The 21,144-nt window shown below is 43.5% G+C and overlaps 1 protein-coding gene, 1 long non-coding RNA gene and 1 pseudogene across 3 annotated transcripts in view; 2 read left to right on the top strand and 1 right to left on the bottom strand.

Annotated features, from left to right (window-relative positions):
• Nucleotides 1-4,471, top strand: part of Cd46 (CD46 molecule) — a 34,065-nt gene extending 29,594 nt beyond the window's left edge. For both annotated transcript variants that reach the window (XM_028759545.1, XM_028759544.1), the window contains one exon: nucleotides 3,453-4,471. In XM_028759545.1, coding sequence (XP_028615378.1) covers nucleotides 3,453-3,474 — 22 coding nt within the window. In that variant the 3' untranslated portion in view covers nucleotides 3,475-4,471. The remainder of the gene's footprint in view (nucleotides 1-3,452) is intronic.
• On the top strand, nucleotides 2,209-2,704 carry LOC114614132 (annotated as a pseudogene).
• Nucleotides 4,472-7,885: 3,414 nt separating the features above from the next.
• On the bottom strand, nucleotides 7,886-12,371 carry LOC114614461. The gene is made up of 2 exons (XR_003710335.1): nucleotides 11,899-12,371; nucleotides 7,886-8,377 (listed from the first exon to the last, which is right to left on the bottom strand). It is a non-coding gene; the product is annotated as an uncharacterized LOC114614461 (long non-coding RNA).
• Nucleotides 12,372-21,144: the final 8,773 nt, after the last annotated feature.

The following is a 21,144-nucleotide window of genomic DNA, read 5'->3' as shown; positions in this document are numbered from 1 at the left end:
AGGTAAGAGTTACTTCCTGAATGAGTATTATTTGCATGATTCATGTGTTTTGTTTTCCATAATAGTAATTTTCATTGTTTTCCATTAGTGAGGCTAATGGAATGCTAAGATACTACTTGGTATAACTTAAATTAATATTGACTGATTTAAATATTTTATCATCCGTAAGTTGTCTGGACTGAATGAGACAGCTTAAAAACTGTGGTCTGTACAGACACCTGAGGAGTACCACAACATGGTGCAGAAAAGTCAAGAATCCAATTAATTTCAGCATTTTTTTTCTACTTGACTCAAACGTATGAGCATTCAACAGACTGTTCTACATTTTTTTTGTACCAAAGAAAACATAGGGAAGTATTGTTAGGAACTAATTGTTTAGACAGCATATAACAAATTAGTACTAACCCCCAAATTTAGAGACCATGCTGTAAGTTACATAAGGATCATTCTGCACCTGAATTGAATCCCAGCACTCAAGAGGCAGAGGCAGGCAGAGCTAAATTTAAGGTCAGCCTACATAGTAAGTTCCAAGCAAGGCTACAAATTGAGACCCTGCCCCCCTTCCAAAAGAAAAAAAAAGAAAAAAAGAAGGAAATGGAAAAGAAAAATGTATGCCACAGAAAGAAACTATACTTAATGTAAAGTCAAGATGTATCAAAAACACTTGATTTGTCATAAAGTAGATTTCCAACATAAGGCTTAATATATAGCTTTTCTCCAACATTAAAATGATATAAACCTGAACTGTTTGTCTTACAAAATGTTGTTGAGTTTTTACATTATCTGTTTTGAACAGAGTAGTTGAGAGGTAAACACTGAACAGCACTGTCCAATGTGCTCAGCTGCTGGGTTGTATGTGATTTCAGAGTTAACGCTATATCCTGAAATTTCGGTTGATAAGCCTGGAACTCACCTTCACTCTGTAACTCCTTAGGCCTCCCTCCTGCCTCCTCCCATACCTGTCCCTGCCCCTTAGTCCCTTCCCTGCTCCCCTCTCCCCTCTCCCAGGTCCTTTCTCTCTGCCTCCCATGACTATTTTGTTCCCCCCTCTTAGTGGCACCCCTGCTGTCAGCTGTACTGAGGGAGCTCTGCAGGCAGAGCTTGACCTCCACCAGGCCCCAACCCAGCCAGGCTCTGAGGCACTAGTGCTGAGAGAAGAAACTGCCTCTCCTGATAAATTGCACTTTCTAAAGTGTCTTTTGAACTTTTCTATTTAGTAGTGTGAGGACAAAAAATCAAAATACCTCAGCAGAGCCCCCCAGACCACCAACAATTTGCAGAAAACAGCCAAAACAAAAAAATTAACAAGTTCCTCCTAGGACAGGGTGACCACGAATGTAAGAACAAGCAAGGACAGGCTTTGACAAGTCTAAACATGCCCAAATGAGAAATGGGCCATCTGGTGTTTTTCTTCCCCTATCAGGAGGTTTCATGGCCAAAAATACGAGTCATCATGACCACCAAGAAAAGCTTGCTATGCCCGCCAAAATGATAACTTACACCTATTGCTGATGTTTAAAATACCCAATCAAATGTAACCGCGCCAAAGTTTCCCTCTCTCCCCTTCCCCCTGCGCCGCTTCATATATAAACTTTGAACTGTCAGAGCTAGGGGTGGAAATCCTTCCCTTGCATGGGATGCGTTTTCGACCCGAGGGCCCCTCGCCAGTAAACTACCTTTTGCTATTTTGCATCAAGCCGGTCTCCGTGTTTCCTTGGGTGCGCGCAACCCCGGGTGAGAGTGGGGTCTCCCCCTCGGGGGTCCCTTACATTAGCAGAGCGGGGCCAAGGAACCGTCATCTTGAGAAGACTGTGAGTACAAATTGAAACGAGTAAAGGTGAATCCTGGTTTGAGTATAAACACCTACGGTCACTCTGAGTGACACCGCAACCCTTTGTGCCCTCCAAGTGGATATTTCAGGAAGAAAAACAAAAGAAACAAAAAACCACCCAGGAACTCGATGAAGAAAAATTGAAGTCTGTACTCATTTTCACATACTAAAAAAAGAAAAAAAGTAGCAATTGTACCTATGCATGGTGCTATATTTAAAAATCACAGCATTTAAAAAAATAGACAAAAGATAACATGTCAAGAAAAAGAATTTACTAATTGTTTAAAGACAAGAAGTGGCTTTACTGTTTTTAAACTTAATTTAAAATATTTTCAATCAAGTATTTTATTTTTTAAAATAAGAGAGTCCGTTGAGTGATGGCCTCTAATTTTAAGACAAACATGGCATCCAGTGCCCAGAGAAAAAGGATGAGCCTTTAAGCCTGAACTTACTGAAGAACAGAAACAGGAAATCCGGGAAGGTTTTGATCTCTTTGATGCTGACGGAACTGGAAGTATAGACATCAAGGAGCTAAAGGTGGCAATGAAGGCCCTGGGCTTTGAACTCAAGAAAGAAGAAATCAAGAAAATGATAAGTGAAATTGTTAAAGAAGGAACAGGAAAAAAATGAACTTCAGTGACTTTTTGACAGTGATGACTCAGAAAATGTCTGAGAAGAAATCCTGAAAGCTTTTAAGCTGTCCGATGACGACGAGACTGGGAAAATATCATTCAAGAATCTTAAGCGTGTGGCCAAGGAGCTGGGCGAGAACCTGACAGATGAGGAACTACAGGAACTAATGATGAAGCTGATCGAGATGGAGACGGTGAGGTCAATGAGCCAATGTGGTCAAAGAGTTCCTGCGCATCATGAAGGAAGACCAGCCCCTATTAAGATTAGCGTTTCTTTTTCTACTGCAAGCACATGGGACTAGACTTAGTGCCTGGCATTTTGCGAAATACGGCTTTTGAGAGCCCCTCTCCCCCACCCTCCTGGGTAACTCTAGCCATGACCTCAAATCTATTTTTGACTTTTGAAAGCATCCTTTGATATTAAGTTCTCTGTACATTTACCTGCTGGCTGAAGTCAGCAGGGCAGAGCAAGAGCACACGGAGTGGGGAAAGGGTCTGCAAGCGTGACTGTGGCCACTCGACCTTCCATTACTTCACCTTGCTCGTGCATGTACAGCCAGCTGAGTACGTGCAATGGCTTCTGACTTATCCATGCATCCAGCTCACCGTAAGCAGTGGTTGTTCTTAAAATGGCTTTGGTTTTCATCTGACACCACAGGGCAGTTTTCTCTTTTACAAAACACAATGAGTGCTTGCTGTGGCATTTGGGTGTGTGTTAATGCATTTGTTTTCTCTTTAAAAAAATAAAACCTTTCTAAATTAAAAAAAATAAATAAAATAAACTTACCTTTATAGCTTGCTCTGCTTCAAATTTAACCTTCAAATTAATAACTATATTTGACACATATGTCTGTATAAATATATATATTTTTATTTTTACCAAATACTTTGTCAGTTATATAAATATGAGGAAAAGTACTTTTTTTTAAGATTGTCTAAATGGCAGAGAAAGAGGCATATTTGGACTTAAAATGTTCTTTTAACTACAGAAATGTATCTGCAGCAAGATGAAAATCCCATGTGTGGAAGTCATTACTGTCCCATTTTTGAAAACTGGATCTTCAAGTCCGGCAAAAGCAAAATTATATATTTGCAGGAGCTTCATTTGTGGTAATTTGTGTGTCTGTGTGTGTTTCTAGTGTAAATCAAATCTGTGTTTCTAAATACAATCTGTGTCTAACCTCTCTACCATATCCTCACATTTCAGTCCCTGCAGCTCACCAAGGGTTCTCAGTATCCAGCTCTGAGTGGCTGTGTCCTGAGCAGAATGTTCCACCCGTGACATGGTATCTGCAGGAAGAAGGCCATATTTCCAAGCAGACACTAGACCTTGTCCAATTCCAGCTCTTGGCCTTATGCCTCACACTTTGACTGCATATAACGGCTGTGAATTAAGCACACAGTGTGCCTTCCACACTCTCAATCTACTGTCACCTGAAATGCTTACTACCCTCTCCGGATCCACGTACCTCCAAGGCCAATGCACGTCCTATCTGTCCTGTGAGGCTCCAGCTCCTCGGGCTCGTGATCTCTTATCACTTAGCCTTAAGTCAGCCACATTTAAGAGTCTGTAGACACGTATCTAATAGGAGTCGTAACTTTTACATCATTTTAATGTATTCAGAGGGTTCAAAGTAAAAACTTGAACTGTGTAACTAATAGGACATGATGTTCTGTATGTGAAAATAACTCTTGCTGCCTTTGCAAATATGAAGAAAGATTAAGCAAAGCCAGTCCAGTGTTTCTCACCCGAGGCTGTCCACTAGCCTCTCTCAGGGTGTTTTATTGACACTTGAGTACCACCGCAGTAGGCTCTTCTGTTATAAATTTGAGATGTGGCCTGAACACAGGAGGTTTTAATTCCTCTGGTGATTTTAATTTGCAGCTGAGGCTGAGAACTTACATTAGTGTTCAGAGAACCTGACAGTCAACTCTCCATATAAAGACGATAAAAGCTTACAGAAAATCATATTTTAATTCTGCCTATTAAAAAACAAAATTTCAAAGACTTGCACTTAAATTTGTTCATGGGTTGGGGATGTAGCCCGGCAGTAAGCTTGCTTAGCATGTAGAAGACCCTGAATTCATGCCTTAGCACTGGGGAAAAAAAGTCATTAACAGATTATTAACATAACCTTGTTTACTTAAAAGTCTTGATGTCTGTCAAAATAAGCAATGATAAATTATAGTTTTAAAATATGATAGTAATGTTTATGAATAATATAAACACAGAATGAAAATGACACTGACTAAAGCATTTTAGAAAATTAACATAAGACTCTAGCATATTTTTAATTGGTATAAAATACATAGAGAGGACTTTTATAGTAACTAACAATAAATTGTCTGAGTTACGCTAGAAAGACTTAGCGGTGAAAAGAACCTGAATTTGCATCCTAATTTTAAGGTTTAAGGGAAATAAGAATTCTATAGCGTTCTGAAGCTACCAGAGAGCAAACATTTTAACCAAGACTGGATTGTTCAGTTTAACAGTCTGCCTATTGAAGAACAGAATTGAATGAATCTGGTACACAAGTATTCTTCAATGTGAATCAGGATACTTAGGGCCTGTAGTCTCATGCTGAGGTTGCCCGGAAATGAGCTGGAAGCCTCTGAGATCATAGCACTGCTGCCCTCCTGTGGACCGTCTAGGTATCTGACAGTCTTCTGCGCCTTCACTGTGATGTCGTCATTGCTGGCACTCCAGAGCCATTAATTTTATTTTAGATCAGAGAGAACACTAGCTCTCTTTCTGCTTTTATGAGGGTAATAATTATTTTGTTCCTCACTTCTTAAATATGAAGGAAATATAATACTTGAGGAACAGATGAATGCATAATTTCCCGTCTTGTTTACATACAGACAATGCTGAAAAAGTATCCACCGTGATTCCTGCCATGACTGGGCAAAACCCAGTAAAACCCGAGTACAGGTAGTAAGACTGATGTGTGTGGAGTCGCTCTGAAGACTGTTGCACATTGCGATGCTAAACCCTGTGCTGAACCATTATAAACGGGAGCTCTAGTGCTGGGGCTTGTGGCTTCACTGGGAACTTAGGGAATATCTAATGGTTAGGTGAACATATTTACATGGTGCTTGGAAAAATTAAGTCATTTGATTACCTACCTCCACCTGCAATGACTCCTCAAAAAGTATTAAATCTGTACTTGAGGTGAGTTTCAACCATGAAGAATTCCTTCTGTAGGCTCCGACAGCAATATACTTCTCAAATTGATGCGCAGTTTAATCACGTGACGTGCAGTTTAATCACGTGACGCGCAGTTTAATCACGTGACGATTTTGTTAAAATGTGAACACTGACCAGAGAAAACAGTGTGGCCCCAGAGGCAAAAGATCCTGCTGGCCTTTGAAGCTTGAGGGAGAGGGCAAGCCAAAGGACACAGCCTGTTTACAGACAAAAGCAAGGAAACTAATCTTCCTTCATTCTTCTGAAGCATTTACGTCTGATAGCACCTTGTTTCCAATCCAGTAAAAATGTTAAGATTTCTGCTATTCCGACCTGTTAAGAATGTTGTGTGTGTTAAGATATCACATTTGTGCTAATTTGTTACAGTAGTAACACATGTACGCACCAACATATTAACTGGCAGTACATAACTAACACAACTTACTAGCAAAGTAGTATGGCCTTTTCAGAAATGGGGAAATGGCTCTCAACCTTGGCTGTACAATAGACTCCTCTGAGCCCCATTCTAAAACCAGCTAAAATAGTGCTTGCTTGCAAGAATGGGACCTGAACCTGAGGATCACTCTTTTAGTGACCAAAACCACAGCAGTGTGGTTCTGGGTTAGAACGTGCCCCAGGTCAAAGAGAACTATGTTAGGCTTCTCTTAAAGGTACGTTACTATTAGTGTGCTATCTATTCCTGAGACTATAGGTCGGCTTCCAAACAGAAGGCCTAGACCAACTTCTTTAAGATGCAAGAGTCCAGACTTAATTCATTTGATCTACTAAACTGGTTGCAGATCTTTCTTCCCCCAGTTAACAAAAATACACTGTATTCACTTCTAAAAAGTCTGGTAAGGCTTAATTTAAAAAATAATGCCTTAACAAAAGACTTTATACCTGGGTTGACAGCATGGTTTTATAAACCTGACTCAGGATGGTATTGCCAAAAAATAAAAATAAAAGATAATAATAAAAAAACTACATTATAAGCCAATTAGGAGAAACTATCCCAGAGTGACAATTTTATGTAAAGGGCTATAGGCAATCTAAATAAAAAATAACTGAGAGGTGTTCCGGTTTCATTTTGCTTCTCAGAACATCAGGATATGGCACAGTTTAAGTATTCAGTGAGGATATTATGATTTTTAAAATGGAAATAAATCTTGAATTATTGTTTTTGTGCTTTGATACTAAATTCCACTTTCTAACACTTAACTCATTAAAGATCCAGAATCATGATCTTGGGGGTGTTTTAATCATATTTTCAATACAAATTAATTGGGAGCTTTGGACAGGGTAGCTATGTTTTAAAAAACCTTAAATGTGTAGTTAATTCCACAGACCCAATCTGTCATACTTAGAGGAGCTGCAGTCTCCTACCTTAGTGGGGCAAATTAGAAAATGAAGCTGGGGTACTTAGCTATTCCCACCAGCACATTCTGGGGCTTAGAACATGGATTCTTCAATCAAAGGCTTGAAATAGCTTTGCAGCTGCAGGATGCATCATAGTCACCGGGAAGGCTTTCCAGCAAATGCTCCAACAGCCCCCCACTTCCAACAAAATGGGCAAGACAGCCATCTGGGGTAAGGCTACTGGGACGAAAGGCTTAGAAAAAGTTTCCCGAGCAGCTGATTTGCCATTAGTTATTAGAACCCACTGGCTTGAAATAACTGTACTGCAGGTAGTTCACAGTTAGCTATGCAACTCCCATGGAAGGGGCCACCTGCTTTCTTCCTGAAAGTTCTCCAAGCCTGAAGCCTGCCCCTCCACCACGCCCAATGCTGGCAAACCTCTGAACAGTTTTACAGAACGGTTTCACCACCTACTGAAGGACTGACATAAACTATCAGTGGAAAGTAGAACTCCATCTGCTACAAATACAACTGAAATTAGCCTGCTCCCCTTTAAGGGCCACATGACAGAATGGTTAAGTAAGTTCCCTGCAGCCACTCTGACAGGAGGAGGAGGGTCAGAGTGCACAGTTACCTTGGAACCAAGAATAGTCTTCCCACTTAGTAACGTCGCTCAGCCTAGAGCTCCAACCTTCTGTCTCTGTTCATCTTTCATCTTCGGAGTTTCATTCCTGTCTTAATGACCTTCATTTTTAACGTCTGTCTGCAGCAACCTACTTCCAATTCCTTATGATTGGCACAGCAAATTAACTTTCCAGGGCCCACTTCTCATTGCCATAGGATTATGAATAAAAAATGATAGATAAAACACAGACAGGATAGATTAAATGTAGCAAATTATTTATTAAAGCCAACACTTAACAGACGGTTCAACAGCAACTAGTTTGTAACAGTACTACATGTCAGAAATTTTAACTGAGGATATTTTACAACAACAAATTATAACATTTAAAAAAAAACCCACTAAGTGATCTCTAACTTTTGCAACCACATACATACATATGCATTAAACAAGTTCGGAAACTGTGATCTTCCTCTTGTGCTCTGCCCGGGTAGGAAATGACAGGCTGATGCTGACCAGACACCACAAGGCTCGGAGGCTGGTGCTTTTCCCCCTACATCATAACCGATTTCAAATGGTGCTAGACAAAAACAGACTCTGAACACCAGGAGAAATCGGTCAGCCTGTGTAAGAGATGAACCAGTGGTGTTCTTCAGGTCTGATTCTCAAGGCAGGCGACAGTGCGATTTCAGCGGTGCTTCAACCAGGCCTGAGTGCTCCACAGATCTTCCAGGTACAGGCAGGCAGTACTGATGAGAAGAAAGCAGTCCTCCACATGCAGAGCCCTCACCCCTTCCCTGCTACAATCACCACCCAGCACATTACTGGACAATGAACAGTGCAGGCCCAAGGCACCCTCCTCCACCCATGGAATGCTGGGTAAAGCGGATCACTCTTTGCCCAGTTACACCCTTCCACTTATTCTGAGCACAAAAACTTTCTCATTATCACTCCCTCTAAAAACCAAACAGACTCAAGAGCAAATTTCACTGTTCAAGTCTTCCCTTGATTTCTTGAAGGAGAGAGCCAGTCCTGTGTACAGCTGTTCCTCTGTAGTCTACCCTCTGCTGTGCTGCAATTCTTACTCCTAAAACACTGATTTCAAATGGTGCTAGATACAAAGATGGAAAAATCTAAGCCACCATGTGAAACCAGCTTCCAGAAGAAGAGGATCTCACTGAAGAAAGCAGAGAAGTTCAGCCAGAAGAACCAGCCTCGGCCCCGAGAATCATTTTGCCTGTCAGAGGCAGATGACAGCCAACCCAATGCTGCTCAGAGCAGCATCGGAGTCACAGCCAACACTTTGAGCAGACAAGACCAACGTAAAGCTTGTTTCCTGAATGACTTCACATTAGCCATTAGAAATTATTATACACAATGAAATAAAAGAACCAGATCCATTCAACATATGCACATTTGTAATGTCTTGAATTTATGTAGTCTTGCCCAAGATGCATAGTATCTGTAGATACATTATGTCACTTCTTCAAGACAGTGACCTATGAGATGTTAACAAGTGAGTCACCTGTGCCAGGACAACTCTTCCACAAGTATTATTCAAAAAGAGTATGTTCCTTCCTCCTCCCCATCCCATGACCCTGTAGGCTGGCAACTTGATTTGACCCATAATGAATTTAAAAAACTGGTATCTTATTACTGTATTATACAGATGATCCTCTAACACAAAAACAAGGTATGGTTTTAAAATTTATCTAAAAATTAAGATTCACAAGCTATGTTCCACATTGGCCTGCCTCTTTGCTGTGCGTTTCCACTGACGTCACAACCCAGAGAAAGGAGACAGAGTAGAGCTGTATTTTTCAGGTTCCTCAGCAACTTTTCTTTGGCCTCCAGATACAAACATCTCTTTGTATGGCTCCTGGCTATTATAGGGTAATAGAGCAAATATTATGTGAACATCTCCAGAGTCGCAATACTTAATTGTTCTAAGAGGCCAGTGAAGCAGATTAGTATTCTGAAGTCTGCACAAGAAACTGTACTTACAGGATACAATGAGCTACGTCTGTATCCTTCCCCTCTGCCCACTGTTGCTGCTTGATCCACAGCTTGAGAGTGACCTCCTTTCTCCTGAACTGAACTCTGAGCTAGACTGGGGAGAGGGGTATTTAGCTAGGACAATCTGGATGGGGGTGGAGAGACTCACTGTGAACACGCTATACCCAGGTGAAGATAAGAACACACTGTTGGTACCTCGAGAGGTCAGGTAGTCTGGGAGAACCTGCTTTTGCTCTTTTGCCCCACTGGGGCCTCGTTATTCTTCCCAGCAATAGAGAAGATGATGGCAATGAAGCCTAGCGACGCTGACACTGCACAGGCTTGAGCGCCTCAGAAACTGGGCCAGCCAGAGGAGAAACAGAAGGCCCAGCAGCCTCCCTGGGGCTTTCCAGGGCCTTAGCTGCAGAGGAGTGCAGGCAGATTCTATACACTGGGTTCCTGAATGACACTGACACTGGTTGCCAAAATTAAGGCCCGTGGCCCGTGATAGGGAGGGCTTTGGGTCATGAATAGATTAGATGGCAGTTATTAACAAGGGTCAAACCCTGTAAATGAAGGGGAAGTTGAGATTTGCATATGATAATATTCAGCTTGTCTCATTTCCATTTCAGCCAAATTTTCTTAGCAACTTCCTCTAGCATCCTCAATCCCCTCCCCTCTATGCTAAGGAGAGCGATCCTGCAGGGATCCAGGGCACACTCTTCCTCCCAGGAGGCTCTGCCTGTGCCGGTATCTCCTTTTAGCAACTCTCCACCTCCTCCCTCAGCCATCTCAGCTCTAGAAAGCTTTCCCTAAGGCTATCCCAGTTTGCTATCATTTAGAAAACAACTGTTTCTTTTGGTCCTCAGCTTGGCATGAAGCTAATTCCTTTCTACCTACCCAGCAAATAGTGCCTGGCAAGGGGAAACTACCAATGAAGGGAAGGGAAGGTCTAGGGTTACATCCATGGACTGCAAACCCCGTTTTCTGGTAAATGAGAATCACTAAAAGTAGAGGACTTAAGCAGTGAACTACAGAGGAGGGGAAGACGTAGTCCTAGCATTTAACCCCTTTGTCCATCCAATCCCACTCAAGCTTCAGCATCCTATAAAAGCAGGATTCCCGTAGTCAGCTGAGGAGTGTCCCTTTTCTGAAACAAGGTGGTGATTCTTCACTAGTTTGGAATAGCTGGATGGTTTGATTAAGTCTGGAAGGCTGTAGCTCTCTAGCGCCAGGCCTGACTATCTAAGAGGGCAGCCCATGAAAACCTTAGGACTGTTAGGGCTCTGCTCTCACTGAGAATAGTGGGATCTCCCTCCTCAACTAAACGGCTTCGAGTAAACTTTAATTTCCTGGGTTTGATGGGGTTGTCTAGAAAAGAAACCCTGCCTCCTGTAGCAGTTCTGAACAGGCCAGAGAGCAGGGAAGAACACTGAGACACCACTCTCCAGCCTCCATCTGTTCCTGTACCTATTTATCTCTGGAATTCAGTCTACCCTCCCATGACAGGTTACTCCTCTGGTAAGGCAGGGGCCAGAGAGGTAGAGGCAATGTCACTCCTTGGTAAATTAGACACTTGCTTGCCTATATGCTGAGAACAGGGCCCTGCCATAGTCCTGAATGGCTTCAGTGTCTTCATCTGTCAAGAGAAGCTAGGGAAAACTAGTCAGAAAACACCCACACGAACAGCCAGAGGCAACAATAGCATGCAAGAGAGTTATAGTAATCTGGAAAAGTCATATTCTGTCTAGATATAAAATTAACACATAGAAAACCCAAACCATGAAAGCCAAACAGTACAAATAAAGGTTAAACACTTTTCATGGGTCACCGGTTAAAAGCAAAGTAGAAAAAGATTATTTATACTTAAGTCTATGGCCAATGGAATGGTTTTTAGAATCCTAAATACCCTGGGCCCAGAACAGAAATCCCTAAAATGTGGGAAGAATATGGGTTAGAGGAGAAAATACTTGCCCCGGGAACCTCACCCTGCTGGCCCAGCCTGTGCTGTTCTATGTGCTCACATGCAGAATGTGGGAAGGTTCCAGCCCCGCAATAGCTTCTCCCTCCTGACCCAGCAGTAAGTGCTGAGTCACAGCTATGTGCATGAGGAGAATTCCAGCCAGGGTGGGGGAAGGTGCCAGAAGCCTGCCATCCATTTTCTTGCCTGCCTCTAAAAACTGATTGAGGAGTTCCCACCAGTTAGAAGAACTCATCTTTGGGAGAGAAGGCTACTGAGGGTCTTTTTATTTTGAAAGAAAAAGGACCATCTTACCTCCAAAACAGACCACCTGCATATATATGTGCACTGAAGAGGGCGCCTGGCTTCTTCACTCTCAGCAGCAGCCCAGGCCCAGCATCCAGGACATTTTGTCTTTAGCTGTCAGGGTAGGTAGAGCATGTTGCCAGAAAGCTGTGGCTAGTGAATCAGAGGAAAGGGTGATAAAATGAGGAGTATCTGTTGAGGACCCATCAGTAAAGGGGAATTTGGAGCTTGTTAGTCTAAAATCAGTGAGCTCTGACTCCTAGGTGGACATAATATCCTTGAGATTCAGCATGTCCTTCAAGTACCTGCTTGGGTAACTGGGGGAGAACTAAAGGCCTCAGAAGCCTGTGGGGGCCAGTATTGGGTCTCCTGGTTCCACTGAATCAGAGATAAGAACACCTATATTTCTGGTCAAGGACATTTCTAAAGGTTAGGTTTTCTGCCCCACTCCTTAATCCTACTGAACAAGTCTTGGGTCTCAAAAGCTCCAAAACTCAGTAAAATTCTATACAGAGAACTAAGGTACTGGCACAGGGCCCTATCTGGGATGGACAGTGCATGGTACCACATTGCCTTCTGGGATGAAATACACACGGTGCAGAAGGAGAGAAGAAGGTACAGAGTGAAGGCAAGAGTGCAATGTACCCTGGCTATGGCAGACAGCTTTGCTCTCACAGGCAAAAACAACCACAGCCCAGACCACTTTCGTGGAAGCTGAAGCTTGCCACAAGAGGAAAGATAAGCCTGCCTGTCTTTCCAATACCTACCAAAGTTCATGGCCCTAGATCCAAACAGCCCACTCCATTAACGTTCTCAAACAATCTATACAGCTCAGAGGAGGCAGATTCGGTAAGGAGATACTAGCTTAATCAGGTCAGGACAGATACTCAAGTCTAACTTCCCTACCTCTCCTTTAGCCAGAACCGATCTATTCCTCCTCCCACTGCGAAGAAACAAGGTTCCATGTTTCTTGAGATAAGAGACGGGCAAAACATCCCATCTGGGGCCATACTGAAACCATATGCTTACTCACTGCGTCCTCAGGAGTTCTCAGTAACAAAGTTCTATGCAACAGACCTTGCTTCTTCTGTAGAGGGCAAAACCACTCATAGCAGAGATCATATCAATTCACCATCCTCCTCAGCACAGCCCTAAGGTACTCTGGGTGGACCCACTGACTTCTCAGTGGTAGTTGTGCCCAGTACCTGGGTACATACCTAGCAGTACATAGGCTGGGGCACATTGTGATGTGTATGTGGCTACACTGCCTCAGGTCAGAGGAGGAGGCTGGGCTTTGCAGAGATTGGTCTGAGCCTGGTCTGGCAGCAAAAGCCTCAAACCCTGTTTCATCTTTGGCAGGCCCAGTCAGTAGTAGCACCTACACTGCTATTCTAACCCTTTTCTGTTATCATGACTTCTGTCTGCTAGTCTCAAGAACAATGAGAAAGAGGAGGTGGAGGGCTAAGGGAGGTAGGAGGGGGAAATGGAAAAGGAGGGAGAGGAGAGAGGAGGCAGACAAGGAAGTTGCACAGTTTAGTGCATTCACATCAAATCAGAGGGAGAAAACACACAACTTCCCTTTTGAAAGCCCTTCTCTGACCCCTTTCATTTGGATTCCTTCTTCTCTGGACTAGAGATAGCTTAGCACTGGGCATGGCAGGCACCCAGGTACCCAGTCAATTAGGCTCTCACAGGCTCTATACAAGCCTGGCATGTTCCCCGGGGACACTACCCAGCATGCCCTTTCCCTTGTTAGGGAGGTGACGCCCTCTTGTTTTCAAAGTTTTATAACTGTATTGTTTGTTGTGTAGCAGATTAAATTCTTTGGTGGTTGAGGAAGCAGCAAGGGTGGGGGAGAGGTAAAGGAGAGAAAGGAGGGGCAAAAAGGAGAGAAAATACAAGTAACTTCTATTAGGCCCAAAAGCTTAAACGCATTCCTTTCAAACACAAAGTTCACCTGTTTTGGAGAGCAGCCATGGCCAGAGGCAGTGTCCCTTCCTTCTCTGTGCCAACTTACTCTCTGGCCTTTCTTACCCAGCAGAGTGATATCCAAGGTCTTAGACATCCAAGGTCATTAGGATTTTAGCTTAAAAGAAATAACAGCTAATTGGGTTTAGGATTTGCATACCTAAACAACCACTGCCCAAAAATTAGGTACATACTATAGGGAAAAGTGTTCTTGCTGAGGCCAAAAGGAAGCTAAACCCGGAGACAGGAGGATCCCTGCAGTGGGCAGTCCATTGGCACTCCAAATATGGATACCAGAAGAACCATACTCCAAGAATGTAGCAGTGTAACTGGGAAGGCACCTATAGTGAGCTTTCTATAGCCCCAGTGCACTTCTGCAGTCCAACCATTGTCCATGGACGTGTATACACAAACATGGACTACAGCTTTACCTGACATACACAGACTTTTTTTTTTGTCACTATCCTCTAAAGAATTCTTAAAAGAATAATTTGAGAGCATTTTCTTTGAGTCAGGTATTAGAAGAAATCTGGGCATGGTTCAAAGAGTTCATAAAAGGGTACGTGTAAATTAAGTGAAAATAATTTCATTTCACAGAGGGGCTTCAGCCTGTGCATCTAATCTTCCACAGATAAATGAGTGTATTCAGAAATGGCTAAGGGATGCAAGAGAGTAGGAAACAGAAATGGAAGGAGGAAGAAGTCAATAGGAAGCATGAACTTAGGATACAACTCATTTAACCATCCCCAGCCTGTCCACATGTCCAGTCTTCTGATACTAAATATACTGCTGGCAATAAAGCAAAAGGACACAGAATTTTCCATACTTAAGATAACTTTCATTGAGCCAGTAACTAATTATTTTACACTCTGGAGTTCTTCTAGGTAGTCTACCTACTTAAACATACACCTAAGCCTTTAGCACCGTAGACAATACCTGTGACTGTCAGAACTGTGGATTTGCTCTGAAACTCTTCTAGGAAACTCTTCTAGAAAATCTCATCTGATCGTGCTTTCTCTACCATCCACAATCCTTCTCAATAGTATCCTTCACAGGGAGGAATGGCCCAGGATAGGGGCAGTAAACGATACAAAGGCAGGAATAGAATAATCTTCCCTGGAAGATACAAGAGACAGCATATACTTTCTCTACTTCCTGTATGAGAATTAAGAACAATTCCTAAGCTCAGTATCAGAAATACTCTCTGCAAAGGTAAATGGGTTATAGTCCCAGGTTCTATGCCTACATGGTCTCTCCCAGTCTCCCACCTTAAGGATGCCACACAGGTAGCTGAGGTTGATATAAGGTAGAACCAAGGAGCCACTTCATATCCTAGTAACTTGGCCACACACAGTTTCGAAGTACCGTAGCCTCAGAACTAGGCTGACCTGACAAGAGCAGGCAATGTCTCCTCAGGAAGTTCTATCTTCCCTTGGGAACTCGGCAAAGATATCTTCATGAATTTCCCTCACAACTTTGGGTTGGATCCACCGTCTTTTGCATTCTCCAGGTGACTAGAAAGAACCAGCTCTAATACAGTACAAAGTAATAGAAGGCTGCTAAATGCACCCTCCACCAAAAGTTCTTCCATGTATCCTCTCATTCACAAACAGGATTTGTTCACAGAACACAGAGACAGATACATATAAACAGACTCATATGTTTGCTGACCCCACCCAACCTCAACTGTTCTGAATGGAACACTCCCAGAGAAAGTCTAACCCTTCACGCCTAAGTCCATGATAAGTGAAGGCAAGCACTTCTCTAGCTCTCTACCAGAGCCCTGGGCCTATTAAAATAAAGGTCACTCAGAGGCTGAATAGCCAAGAGGTGATACAGTGCAATACTTCCCCTCAGTACCCTTAAAAGAATGAAGACTGTTTTCAGGACTCAAAGATTTCTAAGGCCCATCACTCCTCTCACCCGATTTTCCTATACAGGGGAGGTCTATTCTCCTATACTGATCATGAAGCAGGGGTTCTGAGCTGATGACAGTATTTCTAGCATCTAACTATGCAGTGCATTAGCCACTGCTTCCAGTGGGTGACACGTGTCAGCCAGCAAACAGATAACACAAACATGATATACTTACTGAGGAAGCTTCAGGCAGCCCTCACAAATAGGATGGGAAAACCTCAAAGATGCCACAGTGAGACTTCCTCTCTCAGTGAGCAACACCAGAAATATGCCTGAATTTACAGGGAAAATTCTATGAAGGTGTTGAAATGGCTTAGCAAAATATCTCTTCAGGAACATGGGGAATGCCTGGCATTCTAGCCAAGAAGTGCAAGCCAGACAGCACAAGAGCTCCAAGGAGTCAGAGAAGCAGTGGGAAAGAAAATGAAGGCATTAGGAGCTTCCTCTCTCCAATGTACAAAGTAGGAAGTGAAGATCTCAGATATGCAGAACACTGTCAAGGACCCCGAAGTTCCACTCCAACCCCTGGTCTAGCTGCAACAGGGGACCTAGGTTAGAAATTCAAGTTCAAAACAAGCAATGTGATTCTGAGAGGGTTCTTCCCGACTCCATTCAATGATGACCGGACCAATGCTACCTCTCTGCTCAGTGCTGTGCAAAGACCCAGTGAACCAACTAATGTGAAGAGATCTGTGTAGTGACTTTAAGGCTTCTTAAAGCACCTTACATCCTCCTCTACATGTTCCTTGGCACAGGGGCTCCCACTCAGGCAGCTTTGGAGAACTTCTGTCACATTGTAGCTAGGCTAGAGACACAACTGTACAAGAAAAAGAGGGTAAATAAATGCAAAGTCCTCTCCGCACAAAGGCAGGCCTGGAGCAGAATACCTTCCTTGAACATACATGGTCTCTCAATGGGAACCCTGCACCACAGCCAGCTCCCACATGCTTATCTCCTATTTGTCTCTAAGAGGGAACAGTGTCAAATCCTGCCACCTGGTAAGTCCTCACCAGCTACCTCCACTCAACCCCTTCTCTTCACTGCCACCCATCCGAAACCCATTTCTACTACCCATTTAATGTCCATCACCATATCATTCCCACAGTACCAGAGTGCCTCTTTGGAACTAAGCTTGGTTCCTCTTACGCCTTCAAGATCCCTCCTTTCTCTCTTCGAAGTTTGGGTTCATTTTCCTGACCTTGAGTTTCTAGCTAAACAAAATCTCCACAAATATTCAGGACAGGCCTAAGGGGTAACCTCCAACAGGATCCTCATTCAAAACCTGTATCATAGACAAGTAAAGTGAGAACATGGGCATGAACACAAAACAACAACATAAATCCATTTTCCCTGACTTACCTCCCCATACTGTGACTTCTAAACACACACACCCTTATCCCTATGCACATTCTGATACCTTTGGCCAGTGGCAGCTCCTATATTTTAAGTAGTCCCAAGTAGCAGTGTTAGGCTGAGGAGGAGGGAACTGCATATGGCTCATCTTAGCCACCTCGTCCCCAGTAAACAAGTTCTGAATCCTGAAGTTGATCACATGGAGCAGAAGCTCTTAGCACCACTGGCCTGCCTTAACCTCATAGAACACACAATGTACACAAAGCACTACAGGTGACTTCGCCCAACCTGGTCCTGTCCATTCCCTGTAGAAACCATGGTCCCAGGAGAGACTGCAATTCAAATTAGCCCACGGCAGGCACATAGTGTCAGTGACTTAGCAAAGACCTGGCCTGTGTGCTCCTCGTGCTGCTGAGAGGTGTGGTGATTAGACTGAGGCGCAAAAGCAGCTGATGCCCAAAGAGGGCTAAAGAAGAAGGCTAAGGGCAGCTGTACCAAACGAAAATAACATTAAGCTGGTGACTCAGAGTCTGACCTCTCCTCCCACCAATTCCTAACCTAGTACATGTTTTTGTGAGCTACCTACAACTTGTAAAGATCTGTTTAACTAGATAAAAGAGGAGTTGGTATCCACAGCAATTCTAACCTTCTGGAAGATAGCCCAACTAACATGGACTTGGCTATCTGTCATCTGGACCTCTTCTTTCCATTCTCCTCAATGTGTTTTTCTTTGTGGTTTTTTTTTCTTTTGGAGGGGGAGGGTGTTTGAGACAGGATCTTAATCTAAGTTTGCCCAGGCTAGCTCAGAACCCAATTCTCCTGCTTCAGCCTCCTGAGTGCTAATATGACAGAAATTAGTCACTGTATTTTCAATGAGTGATGTCTCACTCTTCCTTCACACACAATGTTACTATGGCTACAGTGTATTTTATGCTGCTATAGTAAAGACAATCTTATACCCACAGTACAAGAAGAAACCTAGTCTCAGGGCTCTGTACCTCCAGCTCCGAGTATATCCACCAATATCTAGAAGGTATCTTTCATTTCCACAGACACCAAGTAACATCTGCCACACCTCCCCCAAACAGGAATGAGGACAGCCTTCCTGGGACATAGTTTGCTTACACTGGAGATTATATTGTTTCTTGGGGATGTTAATTCACAAAAAAATGTCTGACTTCAGCCCAAGGGTGAGGAGAAAACGTAGCTTTGGAATCAGAAGTGCTGAATCAGATCTCAACATCACTCATCAATTGTGTGAATTCGACTTACGTCATTTAATAACCATACTTTTATAACAATCAGAGGGAAGTAATATCTGAGTTACCAAGGGTGGGAGGGCAGTCTCCTTTTCCATGGGTGGTGTATGGAGACGGAGATATCTGATCCGATTTCCTTGTCTCATTAGAGCTTCATCCGGGCTCCACCCTACCTAGAGTCTAGACATTTGGCTATGTCTTCCCTCATATCCATCCTCACGACTTGTTCCTTTTATCCAACCACAAAGAAACACGGTCCTTGAGGCTCCCTCCCTATTTCTATACTCCACCCACATAAGTATCATTCCATCAAGCTCCGCACAGACTACAAGGCTTCAAGAGTATTTTCTTGCTTATCAGCACAAAAGCAGTTGGAAGGAACCAGCAAGGAACCAAACCCAGTGTATACTTTTTCTCATGGTCACTGATCAGAAAAACAAAGGAAAGCAAGGACCTCCCATAGACAGCAGGGTAATTAAAAGGGCAGTATCTCTTTACTTATTCCAAAGGCTGGCTATATGTATAAAAAAAAAATGACCTATGAGAGTTCACATCCTCCTCTAAAGCTGTAGTACTGGAGACATACCCAAGCCAGAAGATAGAGCAGGATATCCATGGAACAATTCATAGCCTCAGTAAGAACAGGATTCGGTAGAACCCAGATGGTGAGGCCCATCAGGGCCCTGGATAAGGTACTTTGTATTCTATGGCTGTGTTGTCTCAGCTTCAGCACCACAACTGTCTTCTAGAACTAGAGACTCAGAGGCCAAGGAAAAAGTGCCAGGCATGCCTAGATCCTACTCAAGGCATATTAGCTGTCTTGCTTGCTTGGCTGGCAACACACAATGTTGCCTGTCACACAGCAGAAGCCAGGCTGGGGACTAGGGGCAAGGCATTAGACTGTACTTAAGCACATGTGGCTCTAGCCCTCCAGTGAGTATCATCCTGAACTAGGTTTATTCCTTTCCAACTCCAACTTACCTCTCCATTTAAACAGGAGTCCTTCCAACCCCCTGCTATCCCTTACACACCACTGAGGCGGTGACTGAACTTGTTCACCTCCTTGAAGTAACAGACAACTCATCCAAACTGACTTTTCTTGGCAAGGACCTCAGAGGCTTGCCTCAAAGGGAGAAAGCAGACAATTAAACACATGAGGTGGGATTCATTAGTCTTCCTTGGACAGTAGAGGGAGGGGGCAAGGACAGAGAAACATATCTACACCGTGCCAGTGGAGTAGCTGCATTAGATAGCTGGGCTTGAGATCTCACAGGTACCTAGTAGAATTATCCAGAAGTATTCCTTTTTTCCTTAGACCCTAGACCTCTGGCTATTGAAAGACAGGGACTTTTGAATGTCATAGCAAGCACCTGCTGTTTTCCGATTTGTGTTTACAATGGGGTTGTCTTCCCAGTTCTGAGGGACATCATCACTTTAACTCAACTCTGCTGCTATTGTAAGGCAGAGGAAAAGCATATCCCTGTTGGCCTGCAGATACTTTGAAGACAATTGAAGGCCTAAAACAAAAAACGATTCACTCAAAGGAAAATTCCAAGTAGGGAAAAAAACCAGAATCCAGTTACTGCTCAGCCCAGTCTAAACTATAGACCCCAGACTTACCCTAAGCCCCCTTAAAGCTCAGTGTGTCCAGAGTAAGACGAATACCACTCTGAAAAGGAAAGAGCATGTTTGCACCCTGGGCAGCTCCCAGGGCCTCAGGGATGGTATGGGAATTACACCCTGAATAAGCTCAAGTTGTAATGAATAGCTGTCAGGGGTGAAGGAGCTTCCTTTCCCTGACTGTGGGAAACCCAGGTAAGCGGCTGCTGCCATACCCTGTCTACAGTGCTTCCCAGATATTTCCCAAACATCTCACAGCCTAGCTAGTTGAGCAGGTTCCCTTTATGCTAGCACTCTGCTAGTTACCCGTTTACAGAGAAGTCAGGAATGGGAGAATGGAAAGAAAAGGGCCCTTTGTGGAAGGTTAAGGGTAAGGTTTGGAACGGTAAAGTTGAAGGTAATGGAGCTAGAGAGCAGCCATAGCCACCTACCTTAGAGTCAGGAGCAGATCTTTCCTTTGTTCCTTCTAGCTTCTAATCAGCAGCCTGATACTAATCTACCAACAAGACCAGGTCCATGTTCTATTAGACTACACTTGAGGTCAGGGAATCACACAATTTGATGGCTCAACAGTACCCACAAGAAGGAAACCTATCTAAGCTTCTGTGCCCTGCCACTCAACACCATTGGCTTTCTTTACTAACCACCTTCCTTCCCAGGACAATTGCCCCTTCTTCCTTGCTTAACGGGGATGAAGGCTAAGAAGAGAAGGGAAAGAATAAATATGGCTGTTGGCTCAGTAACCAAGAATGTTTTCATTCATCCTAAAGAAAAATCAAAGGGAAGAACTGGAAAGGGTAGATGAGGACACAGAGAGTAAAAGGTCCACAAGAATGAGGAAAGGTCAAAAGATATCTGTGAGCAGAGCAAATCAAGCAGGAAAGAGAGGAGACACTGGAAGCTGGGATTTGATGTAGGGCATAACCACCTTTGGCCACATGGAGTCCTCCAAGTCTTTCCTTCTCTAAACATGGCATCCTACTGGCCCTCATCCCACCGCAGCAACCTCATCCAGCATGACTTTCCATCTATCAGCATCTGAAACAGGAAAAAGAAGAGTAAGTATGGCAGAACCAAGCTGGATATGGAAATATACACCTTTCAGCCCTAGAGATAACTCACTCTCCACACTGTAGTT

This window comes from Grammomys surdaster, unplaced genomic scaffold, assembly GCF_004785775.1.
Source record: "Grammomys surdaster isolate TR1022 unplaced genomic scaffold, NIH_TR_1.0 130, whole genome shotgun sequence".
Classification (NCBI taxonomy): Eukaryota; Metazoa; Chordata; class Mammalia; order Rodentia; family Muridae; genus Grammomys; species Grammomys surdaster.
The sequence above is the reverse complement of the archived record's forward strand: the minus strand, read 5'-3'. Positions and strand labels throughout refer to the sequence as shown.